Source organism: Penicillium digitatum, chromosome 2, assembly GCF_016767815.1.
Source record: "Penicillium digitatum chromosome 2, complete sequence".
In the NCBI taxonomy this organism is placed as follows: domain Eukaryota; kingdom Fungi; phylum Ascomycota; class Eurotiomycetes; order Eurotiales; family Aspergillaceae; genus Penicillium; species Penicillium digitatum.
In genome coordinates this window covers 623,867-641,733 of record NC_089385.1, presented here as the reverse complement: position 1 = coordinate 641,733, position 17,867 = coordinate 623,867, and the positions used below count along the sequence as shown (strand labels likewise).

General features: G+C 49.0%; 5 protein-coding genes across 5 annotated transcripts; 1 reads left to right on the top strand and 4 right to left on the bottom strand.

The window, feature by feature from the left end:
• Positions 1 to 199: 199 nt before the first annotated feature.
• Positions 200 to 4,178, bottom strand: Pdw03_6305 (WSTF/Acf1/Cbp146; the record flags this gene model as incomplete). Its single annotated transcript, XM_014680141.2, has 10 exons — positions 200 to 1,283; positions 1,335 to 2,914; positions 2,969 to 2,985; positions 3,041 to 3,143; positions 3,196 to 3,339; positions 3,400 to 3,465; positions 3,565 to 3,648; positions 3,897 to 3,912; positions 3,965 to 4,049; positions 4,133 to 4,178. 10 exons carry the CDS (start codon positions 4,176 to 4,178, stop codon positions 200 to 202), a joined length of 3,225 nt encoding a protein of 1,074 aa, XP_014535627.2.
• A 1,270-nt stretch (positions 4,179 to 5,448) lies between these two features.
• Pdw03_6304 (Glucosyltransferase) lies at positions 5,449 to 7,369 on the bottom strand (the record flags this gene model as incomplete). Its single annotated transcript, XM_014680142.1, has 6 exons — positions 5,449 to 5,976; positions 6,026 to 6,165; positions 6,228 to 6,721; positions 6,784 to 6,977; positions 7,042 to 7,120; positions 7,293 to 7,369. 6 exons carry the CDS (start codon positions 7,367 to 7,369, stop codon positions 5,449 to 5,451), a joined length of 1,512 nt encoding a protein of 503 aa, XP_014535628.1.
• Positions 7,370 to 7,878: 509 nt separating this feature from the next.
• Positions 7,879 to 9,514, top strand: Pdw03_6303 (Concanavalin A-like lectin/glucanase, subgroup; the record flags this gene model as incomplete). The annotated part of the gene is made up of 7 exons (XM_014680143.1): positions 7,879 to 7,967; positions 8,024 to 8,090; positions 8,141 to 8,211; positions 8,268 to 8,448; positions 8,517 to 8,711; positions 8,781 to 9,315; positions 9,387 to 9,514. 7 exons carry the CDS (start codon positions 7,879 to 7,881, stop codon positions 9,512 to 9,514), a joined length of 1,266 nt encoding a protein of 421 aa, XP_014535629.1.
• Positions 9,515 to 10,046: 532 nt separating this feature from the next.
• Positions 10,047 to 13,665, bottom strand: Pdw03_6302 (Zinc finger, PHD-finger; the record flags this gene model as incomplete). The annotated part of the gene is made up of 4 exons (XM_066101302.1): positions 10,047 to 11,400; positions 11,459 to 12,910; positions 12,965 to 13,013; positions 13,608 to 13,665. The coding sequence occupies 4 exons, from the start codon at positions 13,663 to 13,665 to the stop codon at positions 10,047 to 10,049; spliced, it is 2,913 nt and encodes a 970-aa protein (XP_065956385.1).
• A 1,269-nt stretch (positions 13,666 to 14,934) lies between these two features.
• On the bottom strand, positions 14,935 to 16,473 carry Pdw03_6301 (Winged helix-turn-helix transcription repressor DNA-binding; the record flags this gene model as incomplete). The annotated part of the gene is made up of 5 exons (XM_014680145.1): positions 14,935 to 15,122; positions 15,183 to 15,995; positions 16,069 to 16,173; positions 16,226 to 16,309; positions 16,446 to 16,473. 5 exons carry the CDS (start codon positions 16,471 to 16,473, stop codon positions 14,935 to 14,937), a joined length of 1,218 nt encoding a protein of 405 aa, XP_014535631.1.
• Between the last annotated feature and the right edge of the window lie 1,394 nt (positions 16,474 to 17,867).

Below are 17,867 nucleotides of genomic sequence, written 5' to 3'. Positions count from 1 at the left end.
AATGTAGCTGGTTTTATTTGATTAAGAGGAATACTCGTTCTATGTTGTTGCATTGCTTCTAAGCTATTTAACTTTTCCCCAAAAAGAAATGCTAGTGAAAAGAGATGAACTCCCCGTGTCCATGCAGCTCGAAATGTATACGAAGTACAAAGAATATCGTGGTCGCGTGAGATTGAAAAATGAATGCCTTTTGAAGACATCAAACCTTGCGCTGAGCGCGTGTTCGGGTCAAGGGTTTAGCCTGCTTAGTCTGTTTGGCTGCCTTGGTCACTCTGGTGTCCTCCGAAACGCGCTTGCGCTTGGCTGGCCGGCAAGGATCAACATGAAGATGCCCATGCTCGGACAACGCGGTCGTGTTTTTCCAACGCAGGCAGCGAGGGCCACTCTCATTCACATCCAGATAGGTCTTAGTCCGGGTGGTCACGCGTTTGGCTGGGATGTCTTCCGACTCGGCTCTTTGAGGCGTCTCGGCTAGGTACGCCTTGCGATTATTCATGTACTTGGCGATGTACTCCTGCTGGATGAGCAGCTCCTTAAGCAACTTAGACTCCCGGTTGCCGCGCGAGTCCAGCCACTCCATGAGTTGCTCAATCGCCTCGGGGTCTTCATAGTAGCCCCATTCACGAGCATTTGACACGTGGGTTGGCCCTTCTTCGTGCTTCTTGCGCTCTGCGGGCGTGGTTTGGAAATGCTTCTGGTATTGCTTCCGCTGTTCGTCGGTCACATCAATGAAGCCAGCGTGCTCCATTTCATCCGGGCCTTGCACCCACAGGCGACCATTGGCGTAGTGTGCCTCGGCCATTGAGCTGTCCGGCATACCTTCGTAGGGCATCGCATTACGCTCAAACCACCAGTATCGATTGCAGAAGCGATCAAGTCCAAGGCATCGGGACCGAGAGCAGTCTGTTTCGCGAAGGCTGTTCTCCACGGTCTCGATCTGCTCCTGGAGCTTCTCGATCTGGGCCTTCTGCTCGTCGATCTTCTTCAAAACTCGCTGGTATTGCTTGGACCCCTTAGGCTGCTTCGCTAATATCTCCTTTCGCTCCTTGTCCAATTCTTGCTTCCGTTTACGCTCGAGTGCCCGATCAATCCCTCCACGTAACGAGCGTGGTCGAGGGATATCCTCGTCTTCAGTATCACCGACTAATTCAGAGTCTCCTTCAAGCAATCGAGAATCATCAAAGCCGTCCAGGTCCGGGATCGGCGTAGGTGACTTTCCAGTCTTTTCAGGTTCAGGCTGAATGGCCTTACGCTCCTGGTGCAGCTGGCGAAGCTCGATGAGGCTGAAAGATGATGTTAGCGGTTGAGATGACAATAGTCAAGGATTGACCTACCCTGCTTTGCGTGCCTTCTGATACTCAATTTTTTCCTTGCGCAACTCTGTCATCTGATTGCTGCACTCTTCTAGATAGTTTCGGATGGCCTTGGTCTCTAAACTCAACATACAAATCATCTGGAGGACCTTGGTACGCAAATTGATATCGAGTGTTTGATACTGCTCCTGCACGGTGTATTGTGTAGGCTCACGATCGAGAGGCGCCAGATGCTTGAGAATAGTGTTGCAGATTTGCTCCGAGCGAGGACGGATAGATAGCTGGTGTAGAAGTCCAACTATAACCAACTGCCATCCACCGTTGCGGAACTCACGTTTGCGGAGACGATCAATCCATCCATTTTTCTCAAACATCTCACCGGCGCGATGAATTTGTGTCTCCTCAGGTTCATCTTCATTAATCTGCGCTTTAATGATGACTGCCTCTTCCTTGGCTAGGCTTCCTCTGGTGGTCATTCTACCTGGTTTCGGCTGCGGCTCTGGAGACTCTTCCTCGGCTTCTTCCTCTTCCTCTTCTTCTGATTCATCAGAATCATCAGCAGGGAATTCTGGGAGTGATATCTGAACAGCACCATCACCATTCGACGAATTGACGAGTTTTTTAAGAACGGCGCAATGCACTTCAACGAAAAGTTCACAATCCACTTCGGTTGATGAGAACCGCATAGCTTGAATAAAATCGTCGAACGTGAAAGAATCCAGTTCAAATACTTCGCAGTAGACATTGAGTGTGTCCCATGTCTCCAGGAGCAATCCCACTGTTTCCGGCTCTAGATCATCGGGCAGAAGGTTATCTGCACCGTCGTCTTCAGACTCACCTACCATCATAAACTTCAGGGTTGGTCGGTGTTGCTTTTCAGAATTAGGAGCAAGGTCCAGATCTTCAATAGGATACTTGATCGGTGGTGGGGATGGTGCTCTCGGCTCATTCTTGATGACCACTGCTGGGGGTCCAGCAAGCTTCCTGTCGCCAACCAGTGGCGGTTTGGAAGGGCGCAAGGGGTTGGAAGGCAGAAGGAATGATGGGTTACCATTCAGGGATCGCTGATACTCTTGGTACTGCGCCTCTCTCGATTTTGCCATGTCATGTGCAGACAATTTCGACTTCTGCCCCTTGACTGCGGGTTTCAGCTCGGGCAGCTGCTGAGAAGAAAAGAAACCAAAGAAGCCGTCCTGGTCTGCTTTCTTCATAGCCTTCTTCTCTGCCACCTTCGTACCATACTGCAGATGCTTAGGTACCTCAATCGGAATCTTGTATGTCTCTGCGACAGATGGCTTGACCAACCAGGGGGCACCTGTCCACGACTCTCTAGTGACGTTGTTTTTGATGAACCCACGTAGCATCAGTTTAGTGAATGCCTTCCGGTCGCGTGTGATATGGTCCTGGTCCAGCAGGGCCTCTTCATTTTGTCGATCTAGGATCTTGACCAGATACCTGGCGAAAGCAGGTGTTTTGATCGTGCCATCGGCATATAACTGCTCTGCAAAGTTTGCCTTGTCTCTGATGGTACCATGAAGCCGACTACTATCCTCAAGCAAGATGAGAACGGCTTCGCCCGGGTAGAAGTCTGATTTGAACTCCTAGATTTGTTAGTTCAATTTCCATTAAATGAATAAATGACAGGATTGTCTCACTTCATAGATCTCATCCACTAAGAAAGAGTTCAGTTAGCTTGGTTCGGACTAGCAAAGTCAGGAGTAACCTACCCAGGCTGTCCACCCTCGAAACTATAGAGAACTGAATTCTGCGCAGAATAGGTTCTCTCAGCGCATCCGGGAAACTGTTGTTGACTTCACGCGATTCCTCCGTCTATTCAAGGCTTAGCAAATGTCCATGACTCGGTGTCCAAGTTATACTATACCTCACTGCGGAGCGCCTCAAAGAAGGTCAAGCCTGAATGGCCGGTGATCTCGCAGATGAATCGGCGTTGTTTATAGAAGTCCATCCGCTGAAGGTAAGGCTCGTAGCTGGTGAAGACCTCGTTGGTCTCCGGGATAACCCAGACCTGGAAGAAAGAAAGAGCGTAAGTAGATAAATCTACAGTATATGTAATAAAAGTACATACCTCAGAGCTATCATCTTCAATGACAGTTTGTGGGAGGTATTGGACTGGTTTGCGTTTGAATAACACCTATACATGCAATTTTTGTAAGCCTCTTTGTCCCCGTAACATCCACCACCTTCTTCTTGGCACCTCTGCAACCACTCCATCGGACAAGGTGTTGCATACCATAATGCTTTCAATATTACGTGTGGACGCGCCAGTCGGCCAAGAGATACCGTGTACAGAATCGAGAATCAAGCATGAACGGGACTAAATTAAACGCGATCTTAGTTAGCGAGTGAAGCTTGATGTGTGAGGGTCAGGGCCGCATCAGACACGCAATCGGCGGAGGTAACGGGAGTACCGATGTTGATTGCAGATATTTCAGTTGTTATGGTGCACTGTTATGTAGAAGATGGGCGGTTGTAGGTGGGGAGAAATTGTCGTGATCAGGCCTGGTCGCAGACCAACACACGAACAGTAGAATAGCGATGCTTCGGGAATTCATGCGGACTTACCGGAGTAGAACGCGTCCTGTATCAAGTTGAGAACCTAGCAATTCTGGAATAATGAACTGCTAAAATACCAAGGGGAAGGGAAGCTGTGAATATTTGGAGGTGTAGGAAGCAAGAAAGAAGAAAGGTAGACAAAAAGGACGGAGCGGTAGATCACTGCAGGACCGCGAATCAGCGGTGGAAGCTGATTGGTGGAGAGGAGGAGCAAGCGGGAGCCAAAGCCCAGCAGAAAAACGCACCTGGGCTTTCCTCGGGACCCTCGACTCTCCCTCCTCCCCTTGTCATCTCCGACTATCAATTCCTTCTTCCTTTCTTTCCCAACTCTACCCGTATTTACCCTCATTCGACTCGTCCGATTCAGGAGATTTAATCTATGTTCTTCTTATTTCAAATTTATATGACATTTCTATTCTTCAACGCAGTTATCAATTCACAGTTTCTATTCTCGGACACTACCCGGCCTAGGATCGGAGCAACCAATTCGAACTACCGGGACCATGATAACCACCAGCTTTGTTTGTATTTTTAGCATGAAACACCAACCTTTCACAACATTCTCTTTTGGCCTTAAATGCTCAATTGTTTTTTATTCATAACCCTACAGTCATGTACCTAGGTAGTCATGTCTCATGCTTGAAAAATGACAAAACCTATTTTGAGAATGACTGTTTTCCATAAAAGCGTCGTTTTATCTATGAGCTTTTTATGCACATCCTAGATTCTACACCGGCTGGCAACTACACATCACCCTTATGACTCTAAAACAAGCAGCTAAGGCGGGCATATAGATTTGATACACCGGCTTCAGCCACGGTGTCACAAGCGCATTGGCCACCTAGATATCTCTTGTTGTATGAGTGGTGATCTAGATCTACACTTTCTGAAGCTAGTGAGCCTATCTTTAGTATATCATCGCACCTTCTTGTTGTGATGGTTTGGTTACCGCTCGGCTAAGCATGAACATGCCACCAACGCGGTATGTGTGAAGAGTGAAGCCACCATTCAAGATTACATATTGCATGCTTTGCTAACTTTGGAAATGAGCTGCTTCTCATTTTTCTTGTTGGAGCAGCCCTTAAACAACTTACTAATCAGTTGTGAGAAAGGGAGAACGTCTCGACCAAAATGTGCACCACAAAGAGAACCAGCAGATATATATATGCGTTCTAAACATGTATTTTCACAAATTATCAAGAACTCAGGCCAAAATTGGGACCGATGAGATGAAAAAAGTACATACACAGAAAGTACATACACAGACATTGCCAACATAATCATAGAATGGTAGAATAGAAAACAGACCATGTTTCTATCTGACCTGCATTTGGCTGCAGGCCAACCATGGATGAAGGAAAACTAACCAGATTAGGTCTAGTGGAAAAATAGACTCCGTGATCCGTGGGTCTGATCCACGTGGAAACAAACAGTGCAAACACTACAAAGCACATCTACAGACGCTGCGCAAGTGAACACCAAAGTCACCCCAATCTCATTAAGGTTGCGTTTAATGACAGCTAAATTTATGAAATCATTGATTAGTGGTACTTTGCTTGATTTATGCTGTAAAATAAACCACCATAAATCCAATCCAGCTTCCAACAACTCCGAGGGCACAATAACTGCTCATGAACATCAATGGCAGGAACTCTAGCCGGTCCCATCCGAAAATCAATTGGTGACCCAGGGAGCAGTATATAATGAGAGGAATAGATATGGTCAAGTAAAGCAGCGAAAGCCGGTCGAATATGAAGATTCGGGGCCGCTCAGGGACAGGTGCGACTCGGTCGAAGACAAAGAGGAATAGCACCAGCCACAGAACTGTATAAATAGTTTTGAGGGGGAACTCGCCAGCTGTGAATAGCAGTGGGAAGAGCGAGACATGCCCCGCAACTGCCAGAGGTCGGAATGCGCTGAAGTAGCGACGGTCCTTGAGGGCGATAAGACTGAATGGGATGATGATGAGGAGAATGGCTTTCTCGTGCACATGCCAGCCGAAGAGGAACGATGCATAGCCGCAGAGGGTGATCGCACCGACAAAAGTATCCCAACAGCCTGGCTTGAACCAGACCTTGACGAGAGGAACCTAGACGATTGTCAGAGAAGGCCAAAGACACAAAACGAGGAACACATACCACTTGGAACAAGAATGTCAATATGAAGGTATGTTCTTTCGTAACCTCCGGGAGAACTGCAAAAGAAGTGTCTCCTACCAGTCCTCGTGTGACGCTGTTCAGAGCATCAGTGTTCACGGGAAGCCCCAACCGTGGAGCAACTGCAGAAACTATCAGATAAGCTCATATCTCATCCACACCGAGAGAGGAAGAGAATGCTTACGGGAAATCAATGCTCGATCAGCGAAGGAGTACATCGCCCAGATATTTGGCGCCCAGTACGCGTGACATAGCCCTCTCGAAAATGGAAACAGCCGGTCTTTGAGCTGCAGCAATTGTCCCCATTTGGCAAATGGCCCAAAGGCAATTGCAAAAATGCCCACCACGCAGAATCCAAGTTTGAAAATATTACCGAATTGGGGCCGGAAAACCGATTTGAGACTAAGGCAGTAGGTGCGCAGCAGATAGACGAAGTAGGCGAGAGCGAGGTAAAGATATATGTGCTTCATGCATAGCAGCACCGCGAAGAGAATACCGCTATAGAGAAGCGTCGATTGTTTGCGGGCCAGGACAATTGATAAAATCAGAATTCCATACATGAAGCCATTGTATTGGAAGTGGATATGATCAATGATGAGGAGACCGGGAGAAAGTAGGATAGAAAGACTGGCCACATGTGCAGCTTGCTTGTTCGGCAAAGGAACGGACTTGACGAATCTACCAAGAGCAGTTAGAATCTCATTGCATTACCCCCAAAAACCCAAGATCGGGTGCCATACCGACTAAGCGCGTAGACAAGAACCAGCTCCGTCAAAATCACAGTTGCTCTTTGAAAGTAGACAGTCTGCCAGGAGTCATATCCAAGGTTCTTCACGACTAACATAGCAGAGTCTGCATATACAGCAGCCTGCGACATAAGCCATTCGAAGGCTGCAAAGAACGGTGGGTAGTCGAGCGTCCATTCCGAGGTTTTCTGAACCAGCTCAAGTCAACACCCACCATACTTGTCCAAGCATCACGCTTCCGACCGAACATACCTCATAGTACCATTCTTGGATGGGGAGAGAATGGGTGATAGCGAGCCAATTGCGATGGACCTCAAAATCGGTCGATTTGCTGCAGCACAAAAAAAAGCATGTTAGAAAAGCTCATTTGGTAACCCCAATATCCTGTTCAGGATCACTTAGAAAGCGATTTGTAGCTCTTATTTTGCAGATTTGAAGTCTTCGATATCTTTCCATCTGCCTCCTCGACCTTTTTTTGCTGCGGTGATAGGAGCGGAACTTACTATGCGGGGAAGAGCAATACTTTGAAGGCAGCTGCAACGATGGCACATTGCGCCAATGAAGGGTAAGATTCAGCCATTGGAGCCTCTGCGCATGATGGTGCAGCGAGATTGAAAGCCAAGAAGACACAAGACGCGAGAATGCGCAAATCAACGGAGGGACTAGTTTCCTCTTGTTATTTTCTATGACACGTGACCAGATGCGGAGATCGGAGGTCAACCAGAAGCGAAACATCGGGGCAGAAGGACAGATAGTCAATACAACAAATTAAACGCCCGAAAGGGAAACACTCTCCGTATGGACTTCACAGACGTCGGAATACGCCATACAATTCTCAATAGTGTACAGCTTCATCACTTCATCGATTTCTCACCATCGGCTGCTGTTGTTGCCAAGGAGGCTCGTCTCTGCGTTATTGCTATTGTTGTCGGTTGGGTCACCACTAGTGTCGTCTCCAGCATTTGCAATCGGAAGTGTGATCGTGACTCAATCCATAGCAAGCGTTGATAGCTGCTGCGCAAGACTTCCGCAAAACTTCCGCAAATTTCACATCAACATCAAGCTCCCCCAACTGTCAAACCATACAGCATGATGAGAACATTAGCTTCCCTGGCATTGCTTGCCGTAGGAGCGACAGCCCAGGTTATTGAAAGCTCGAGCTTTGGCGCTGGTCAAACGTCAGTCTACTGCCCGTTCTTAATCTTCGAAGGATAGTTATCTGACCTCAGACTAGGTTATCACCAAACCGAAACTCTATCCCCGGTTGGGCAATTGGAGGAGAGGGCCATGAACCGCAAGTTGTGAGTCAGCCCATCGAAACCGTGGCCGAACTGATCTAACAGCTATCTAGCTATCAAACAAGGTCATCTTAACGCCACCGTACCCTGGAAACACACGGGGGTCAGCTTGGGCACAAAGTCCGTAAGTAATAGCCTCCCAACCATGATATCGGACACCAAATGATAACATGGGTATAGTGTTTCTCAGTCGGAATGGTCAGCAGAGTTCCAGTTCCGAGCAAGCGGACCAGAACGAGCGGGTGGAATCTTGCAGTTATGGTATACCAAGGACGGCGAGTCCCGTATTGGTACCTCCAGCATCTATACTGTCGGCCAGTTCGACGGCTTGGCTCTGGTGATTGATACGCATGGTGGAAGAGTGTGTATTGACCCTGTCGCGTATGGTCGCCGCGTATTGATTATTACTACTACTAACCTTTTCCATAGGGCGGCAGTGTCCGTGGATTCCTGAATGACGGTACTATCGACTACAAAAGCCACAACAGCCCAGATACCTTAGCCTTTGGCCACTGCGACTACTCTTACCGTAACCTAGGCCGTCCATCCATTGTCAAGCTTAAGCACACCAGCTCCATCTTTGAAGTCACCATTGACGACAAGCTTTGCTTCTCAACCAACAAGGTATGTACACAGTGTATTGCGGCAAAATAGTGCGGCAGCCATATTAAAATCATGTACTAACATGAGCAGGTTGCCCTGCCTGCTGGAAACACCTTTGGCATTACAGCAGCCACTCCTGAAAATCCAGACTCATTCGAGGTCTTCAAGTTCATCCTCGAGTCCGCCACAAGCCAAGGCTCAACAATCCCCTCCAACCAAGACAGCACCCCCCAGCAGCCAGCTCGCAACCAAGACCCTGATCAACCCGCTCAACCTATCAAGCCCGCCACAGAAGTCACGATGAACGGCTTGGCTGCCCAGATCGCCGACCTCAGCGGTCGCATTCAGCTCTCTGGAAAGGCCACCAATACTATCCTCCAGGAGCTGAAGAATCAAGCCCTGAAGGCCGATCAGCGCCACGAAGAGCTTATTCAGAAGTCCCTCGCCCAGGACCGCCAGCTCGCCCAGTTTGATACCCGGCTCACGCGCGTTGAGCAGCTGCTCCAGGCTGTCCAGACCGAGATCAAGAACAAGGACTACAATGGACGCTTCAACCAGCTCCACGAAACGCTGCGCTCCTCCCACCTTAGCCTGAGTGAGAACCTGCAGGGTCACCTGCTTAGTGGTAAGTCCCCTTGCTTTGTTCGGATGACTCATTCGTTCATAAGGCTAATTGCTTTTTTTCTCATCTTATAGTCATTACTGCCTCTAGCCCGCGCATGGGATTCTTCATCTTCTTGCTGATCGTGTCCCAGGTGGTTCTCGTGATTTTCTACGTCATTTACAAGCGTCGCCGGGCCAACATGCCCAAGAAATTCCTTTGAGCGTCTTCATTCTGTCTCTCTCTTCCTCCTACCCTCTGTCGCATTTTAACCTGTGTCGTCTTAAGTAACTGTGTGATGGGGATGGGGTGTACATTCATAATATTCACAAGTGTGCTTTGTCTGATGGCAAGCCATTGGGATTTGCATCTTCTTCCGATGAAGTTTTGTAGAGTACGAACAAATTTATAGCGGTCATGAAAAAACTCTGAGAGTAATTGTATCTAGAAGTAAGAGAAAAGTGAGAGAGAAAATATTCATTTGGCCTTTGGCCCATGCTATCGTACACATTCTCCGAGCTACCCGGCCACGCGCAATTTTTTTTGAAAAACAAGAAAAAGCAAAACAAGATAGAAACAACATTGAGAAAAAAAAAACAGAGGCGTGGCCGGGCAGCTCAGAGAAACAGATTCGAGAAAATTGACGATCGCCATCCCGGCGATCGTGAAAATGGGAAAAAAAAATTTCAAATCCACAATTCAAAACGCCGGGTCCTTAATGCGCGCATTGAATTCAACAGAGCAGGGTTGCTCTCTCACTTGGACTTGGTGTATTGGCGCTTCTGCGCCGGTTCTCCCGCGGATCCCTGATCATCGGTGCGGGATCGCTTGTTCCGATTGAACACAGGGATCCGCGGGAGAAGCTCGGAGTCCGAGTGGTGGGATTCCTCGGCATCGGAGGATGCCTTGGGAGGGTGAGTGGTGTCGGGAGGAGGAGAGGTGGCAGCATGAGAAGAGCCCAAGGTGGACTCCTCATCGATGCGGGACAAGGTCTTCTGAGCAATGGGCGAGGCAGGCCCAGCAGCTTCGGCGATGTGACCTTCGCCGACAGCAAGAGGAGGCTGGCTGGAAGCCATGCTGAGGAGGGCAGCAGCAGCGTCAAATTCTTCAGTGGAAACAGGAGCGCCGGCAATCATGTTGCTAACAGCGTAAGAAACATTCTGGGTAAAATCCGCGGGAAGACCGTTCTGTGTGATGTTGTTGGTGATCCCGGCGGTTTCAGCACGGTTGAGGTACTCATTGGTGAGTTGCTTGGTCAAGTCCAAGCACTTTCGCTCGACAATTCGGGCATACTCAATTTCACGTTCGTGGTGATCATCTTTGACAGCAGTGATAAAGTTCAATACGACATCACCTCCAAGGAAACGGGCTCTCTTCTCTCTCCAGTCATCGTCAAACAGACTTTGATTTGGATCGTCAGGAAGCATGATGTCACAATCAATGTACGCCATGTTCTTGGTTCGGCGAACACGGCGCGTACGCTCGTTGCTGCCATTAATCTCCTTGGTGGCAATCATATCGTCAGGAGTGACATGGTTGGGACACATCCACCCGACCTTGGGGTTAGGGGGATGTGCGCGGGGAGGATCAAGACAATCCAGATGGAAGCGGCAGGGACAGTAGTCGCAAGTAATAATGGGACGTGTGCCTTGGGATGTAAAACCACACTTGGAGCAACGGATACAGTCTCCCTTGTTGTCATATTCTCGGAGAAGCATGGGATTCGCGTAAATGGTAGGGCCGTCCTGCTTGGGTGCTTTAGTCAGCCGCGGTAGGTGGGGCGCGGCCTTGTAGTAGCGTTGATGCTTCAAATTCCGGGCATAGTCGTCATCAAACACAATTCCTTCATCCACTCCCTGGAAATGTTCCTTGATATCCTGAGGAAGTTGGAACTCCGTCTTCTTGTAGTGGTTGGAGTGTGCGATCAAGGTTGAGAAACTGTTGCGGATGGAGCACTTGGGGCAATGCCACTCTCCCTGCGGAGGATTCTTGGGGTCCAAGGGAGGATCCAAGCATTCAAAATGGTACGAGTTGATGCATGTGTCGCAGCAGAGTAAATCACCACCTTTTCCACATTGGTGGCAATCGTCGCTGTTCTCGGGGGGTTCACTGTGAGGTGTCATGTTAGCACGTAGACCTGGTCATGTCATGCCAAGAAATCACATACATAGAATTCGGCATTTGGCGTGGTTCGTGGCCACCAGACCAATCGTTAAATCGAACCGAGTAAGCAGAATTTGAGAGCGAAGAAAGACTCGAGACTGTGGTGTCCACAGAGAGCGACCGTGCACGCTGTGGGATCTCAGGGCCCTTGACCTTTTCTTTCTGGCGTCGCGAGGCGGGCTTGCCAGTTTTGCGACCTACAAGTGAGGCAGATGGTGAATAGACAGATGGAGCCTCGGGCTCCGGACCCTTGACAACAGGTAGATCGAGGATGGAACCTGGTGCAGGAAGGGAACGCGAACGATTGAGCTCGTCGATATCCCCCTCAATACCCGTGTCAATATTATCCATGTTGTAGGGATGTTGAATGGCGTCTGGTGGGCCAATAAGAGTTCGAATTGCACTGTAACGGACTCTGGCTTCCGAGTAGGACTCCGTTTGAAGACGAGCACGCACAGCTCGCATCTTTTCATCGTGATCAGTATCCATTTCCCACTTGCGCTTACGTTTGTAAGCATTCTCATTGACTCGGCATGGCTTCTTGGGTCTCTTGAGCGGAGCAGTATTCGATTTGCCGCTTAGGAAGTTTTCCTCCACACGAGGACCACTCGTGTCGCGATAAATGTCAGAGACCTTGAAACTGGGCTCTGCGTTAACAGAATTGGTAGGTGGCAGGCTTGATTCACTGCAGGAGGGAACATCGGCTGCATTGGCTGTAGCGCGAAGGTATTTCTGATACCACTTGAGGGCATCTGGCATAGAATTGTTGAGGACAGATTGGAGTGCAAGACGCAGTTGTTCGTCTGCTCCATCTCCGTTGGTGATGTTGGCGACCAAAGAGAGTTGAAATTCATCGTCCACGGCATTGGACCAGAAGTAAAGAAGGGCCACGGCAGACCCCTCGCTGCCGTTCTCGGTTGCGTGAATTATGGCGTACTTCATGACGACCCGGAGTTTGGCAACATCATATTTGTCGGAGGGGCGCAAAGGAAGAGACATCAGCATGGCGACGTACTTGTTGGTGTCGTCCGCGCTCGGGAGGGTAGGAGTGGGCGCATCGGCCGGGGTGGTAATGGCGTGAATTGCCTCATCAGCTAGGGTTTGGACCCCACTGGAGATTGAGCCAAATGCCTCTGATTCAACGGTCTCAGCATGACTCTTATCGGCTGCCAGGTACTCGACCCCGCTAACGGGGGAAAGGCGCTCAGCTTCGTCGCGCGGGACATTGGTCGGCACGGTCGCGACGCGGTGGGCCCGTTCAGACGGGGGAGCCACGCCAGCAGCTCGGTACTCCACGCTCGATGGGTATTCCCCGATCGGTCTCATTGTCCGATACTGGGTGGTGGGCTTCGAAGGGCCCGGGGGCTTCTTCTGAAGCTTCCGTCGTTGCGCGGGTTTGAAAGAGCCCTGACGGCGTTCGGACTGAGTGGACCCCGTAGGGGCAGGCGGAAGGGGTCTGGTAGGGTTAGTGCCACGCGCTCCATGCCCTAACTTCTTGGGGTCAACGTACTGTGCAGCAGCTGCATCTTGCTTCTCCTTGGCTGCCTTATTGGCTTCGGCTATGTGAAAAAGTCAGTGTTTGTTCCGATCTCGAGAGTGAGTGAGAAAAAAGTGTGGGGTTAATCTCTCAGTTTCATCTGAAAGACGCAACATCTCGTTCTCCCCATCCCAGAAGTGATCATTGACCAGATCTGTGAGATATACAGAGCAGGTGTATTTGTATAAAATTAAGCAAAAGAGAGTCGTTGTTTAAATGACATAAGTGACTGGATTTGTGCGAGAAGGGGGAGGTGAGTGTGGTGTCTCATCCACCGCACGACTCAGTGAACCAAATGACACAGCACGTCCCATCTCAGAGGTGACTGGGCCAAAGACAAGGCAATTCATGACAGGAGAGAAATGTCATTGAAATGCTAGTTGTCTTTGCTTGAGAAATATGCAGGTCAAGAGGCTGATGAGGTGTTGCAACTCAGTCACAACAGGAGCAGGGACATGGGAGACGATCCTGGGGGATGGGGCAGTGACAACATAATATACAGGAGTATGACATAGGATCATCTTTCATCTTAAGCCGAGAGACCGCGATATCCGCGTCACAGACGTGACTGGATGCCAGGGGAGGAGACTGGGGTAGACAGAGGATCGTCACTTACTCTTCTTGTTGAGAAGACGCTTTGAGACGCGACGCACAGTAGCACGCACGGTATCCATTTTTAACGATGAAAGTAACGCAATGGATGAAACGTAGGGAAGAAGAGAGAAGAAAGGAACAAGAAGATGAGAGGTGTGGGGGGTAATGAAATACTATGCGAGAATGGGGGCCTTCCCTTTTGGGACGGGGCTATTGTTCTCCATGAAGAGTGCAAACGGGCACAATAGAATCGACAGTCATCCAGGTGACATGTCACGTATTGACCTCGACACCCCGTGCTACCAGGGTGTCTCCTTTGAGCATGAATACAGTGAACAGGAGTTTTAATACTGATCGATTTATCTATTGCCTCGTTGGAAATCTGAGTCTGCATGTGTATAAAACTTCAATGGCTGCTCAAACCTAGCTCTATTGGACATAGCCTGGCTGTGTAGACAATCCTCCAGGCACCCATGCAAGTAGACAGACTTTATACTGACCACAGCAGACGAATATGAATTGAGCATTGTCCGCAATTCTCAAGGCGAGATGGCTGTAGAATAAGAATTTATCTTCAAATATCCCCAAAGCCGTAGCTCCATTGTGTCTTTGGGAACTCAGCAGTCTACATGAATAGGAAGGAGATCCTGGCTGTGTTGCTGCACCAATGCTCTACATAGACCAGTTCCCTATGATTGTTGGCCAATACATTAACACCACCTATAAAGCTTAGGACAGTGTTCTATCATTGTATACTCTAAAAGAAACCCACGGAAGACACATTTACAGACGTTTGAATCTCTATCGCCTTCATGTCGAGCTGTCGACGATGGACTACACACATATCTAGTTTTGATCTTGTTCCCAAGGAACAAGCTGCCTTGAGCAAAAAGCAGATTAGAATATGACATAGAAAAGAGCACAAAGAAGTAGTAGAGAACTACAATGACTACTGTCTCATGACAACATCTCCATGTAGATTTACAATATACATGAGTACAGACTGGCAACGTCTTGATTTGGTCCATGGAGTCTGCTCCAATTGCTACATACAAGACAGGCAGGTCTCCAGGGAAAAGCACAAGAAGATCTCCCAGCGTCAAGCTCGTGGATAACGTATATACCGAGATTTCCAAAAAAGGGTTGGCATTGCCAGCCCTGTCGCATGTTATTGGGAAGATCAAGTGTTTCTCTTTTGTTTTTGGATAGATTTCGTATGACCTGCAGTGAGGCTCGTCATTGGATATCTGTTTTGCATTCAGATTGGACAAATAGTCCTACACTATATCAAAGTGTATTGCATGTAAATGATGGCCAGTAGAAGTTTTTGTTAGAGCATTGACTCATATTTACTCTTCACCGGCGGTGGTCTTGGTCTTCTTCTTGCTCTTGTTCTTCTTGTTGCCAGTAGAGCGGGCAAGGGGCTGCTCGAGGATCTTGAGGATCTCCTCATCTTCAAGCTTCTTGTCAGACTTGATCTGCTCGACATCGACGGGCTTGGCAGCAGCGAGCTTGGTAAGACCGTTCTTGGTGATGGCTGTGAGTGGGTTTAGCTTATGGGTCCAAATCATCTCTATGCATGTTCAACGGTACTTACCAATGGTAGTCAGCAGACGAGAGACGGGGGAACCGTCAGTCTCACCAGCGGGCTCGTACTGGCGCAGGACACCGCCACGGACACACTCAACAACACCGACCTTGGCGGCCTTCTCGTCATCAAGCTGGCGCAAGCTGAAGGGGAAAGTGCCGAACTTCTTGACAACCTCAGACAGAGTCTGGCGGGAGCTGGGACGCTTCAGGCCGTAAGTGGTGGTAGTACGGCGGTGGAGGGTAGCACGGTGGTCGAGGTTCTTGACCTTGCCGGATCCGAGACTGAGGCCAACCTCAACACCCCAAACTTCACCGACCTCGGGAACACCATCACCACGGACACCGTTGCCGGGGGAGAGAATGATCTTCTTCTCGCCCTCAATCTCGTTGCGGCCGAACATCCAACTGGTGGTGTTCTCAACGACAGTGCAGTCGTAGGTCTTGGCAATCTTCTCAAGCAGAGAAGACATGTAGGCCTGAGTAGGGGCCTTCTGGGCCGCGGCCTTCTTCTTCTCCTCATCGGTACCCTGAGTCAAAAGACCCTGGGGAATCATGAGGCGGAGAAGGACCTCGTTGGCGTAGTGGGTTGCGAGAATGAGATCAGCCTCACGGCCGGTAACAACCTCCTTGGGGGAGTCCTTCTTGGGAACGACCACCATGTCGCAAACGATGGTTCCGAATCCATCGATCTGAGCACCAAGCTGGACCTTGACGAGCTCGCCGGCCTTCAGAGTGATCTCGGCCTCGGCGGCGTCGGACACCAGAGGAGTATAGGGAGTCACATAGGAACTAGGGGAGACAGTAGTTGGGTGAGAGATACCTTGATTTACATATAACAGTCAGTTCATGTGGTTTTCCTGCCATTAACGGGCTGGAAAGGAGGGTGGACCAACCCTTGGTAATCTTCTTGCCCTTGTAGACCTTGGCAACTTCCTCGTCGAGAAGCTTGTCACCCTTCTGACAGATCTCGACAATCTTCTCTCCCTCCACGCAAAGAGCTACGTAGGTGTTAGATGAAATGAGACAGTGGGATATTCTTGCGAAACATACCGGCAACAGCCTCAAGGACGTTGTGAGAAATTTGCGCAGCGGTCTTGTACTTGGTCAAGGTATCGGGGTTGTTAAGGGTGTAGTCTAGAAAGAATCGTATGGTTAGTTATGGTCTATGAACCGAACATATTTTTAGTGTTGTGGTGAGTGCCAGCGAGCTCATGGCCCATATTGGGCTCAGTGCCCACAAACGTCAGAGCTTTCCATGAAGTTTACATACCAACCTCGGGTGCTTTGTCTTCCGCCATTGTGAAATGAATTGAGCTCGTGAAGCTTTAAGAAACAAGTAAATGCAAGTGGTCCTGAAAAAAAGTGTTCGGATTGTAAATCCGTGTGAAGCTAGAGGAGAGGAATGGACCGAGATCGAGTCGTGTGCAGAGCGTCGAGAGGGCGTTTAGCGTTGGTGGGGTTGGGTAGTGGATGCCTGATGTTTCAGGCCAGACACCTAGGGCTTTGCCGAAGACGTCATGGCAATCTCTCCCTTGACTTCATACTGACCTCCGCCGTTGATTCGAGTCGAGGAAACATGTTATCTCTAGTATATCTAGCTATATCTAGTGTTTAATTTGTCATCTAGACTGCAAACTTCTACTCTAATACCCCGGATTCCGTCACAGCCCAGGATCGCTCAAACCTCCAGTATACTCCAATCCCCGGTGTTTCCCCTCTTCTACATCCCTGGGAGGTATATCGATGTAACCGGGCATTTTATCCCATAAAAATTCCGATTCCTGCCATCCGAGGGACAGCAACAAATATGGCATGAAGCATAGAAATATTCGACAAGTTCGATCCCTGCATGTCAAACAAGCTCAAATTATAAGCTTTCGCTTATTAAGAGACTCGATGATGTGAATCCAGCCTATATCGGGGGGGATAGCAGAGGTTTGTTTCTCAGATCCAGACCGCCAACTATAGAATACCCGAAAAGCACTCGCACAATTCCTACATAGAACGACTTGCACTAGGTAAAAATACCCGTAACATAGCTATATCGGCACATCGGATATATGTAACCTGTAACTAGGATTTTCACTGAAGGTGGGCCATATTAATGTGGCTTGCCTCAGGCATGAAGGTGACCTGTCGCAGCATCCCCTCACTCGTAAACCTCCATGGATGTACCTACACTATTGTTGGTAGTTTGATCCGCTAGTTTTTTTGTATATAACACTGTGAGTTATACAAAAATTCCCATCCGGAGTTTGACACACAATATCCGGTGTGCAACCTCATCCCCTTTCAAAGGTGAAAATCCTTGGACTGAACGCAAAACATTGCTGTTGAAAGAATATCAACACGAGAGTCGTCATTATATAGAAAAATTCATCTGCATACAAGAATTTCTGAACAATCAACTTAGTGGTATTCTGGCTGGATTGAATTAGGGTGCAGAGCCAGAAGCACCAGAATGGGAGTACATCGGCGTTGGTAGAGATGATGGCCACGAGGCTGGGGGACACTCTCCTATCATCTACACACCATTAGCCTAGGAGTTCTTACACTGGGAGACAGTGTGGCTATCCAAGACACCGGAAACACCATCCAAGAGCTGGCATACAACCTCCATCCACATTGCCCTAATTGGTGTCTTCACTAATTGGTGTCTTCACTAATTGAGGTAGTCGGCACACAGTTCTTG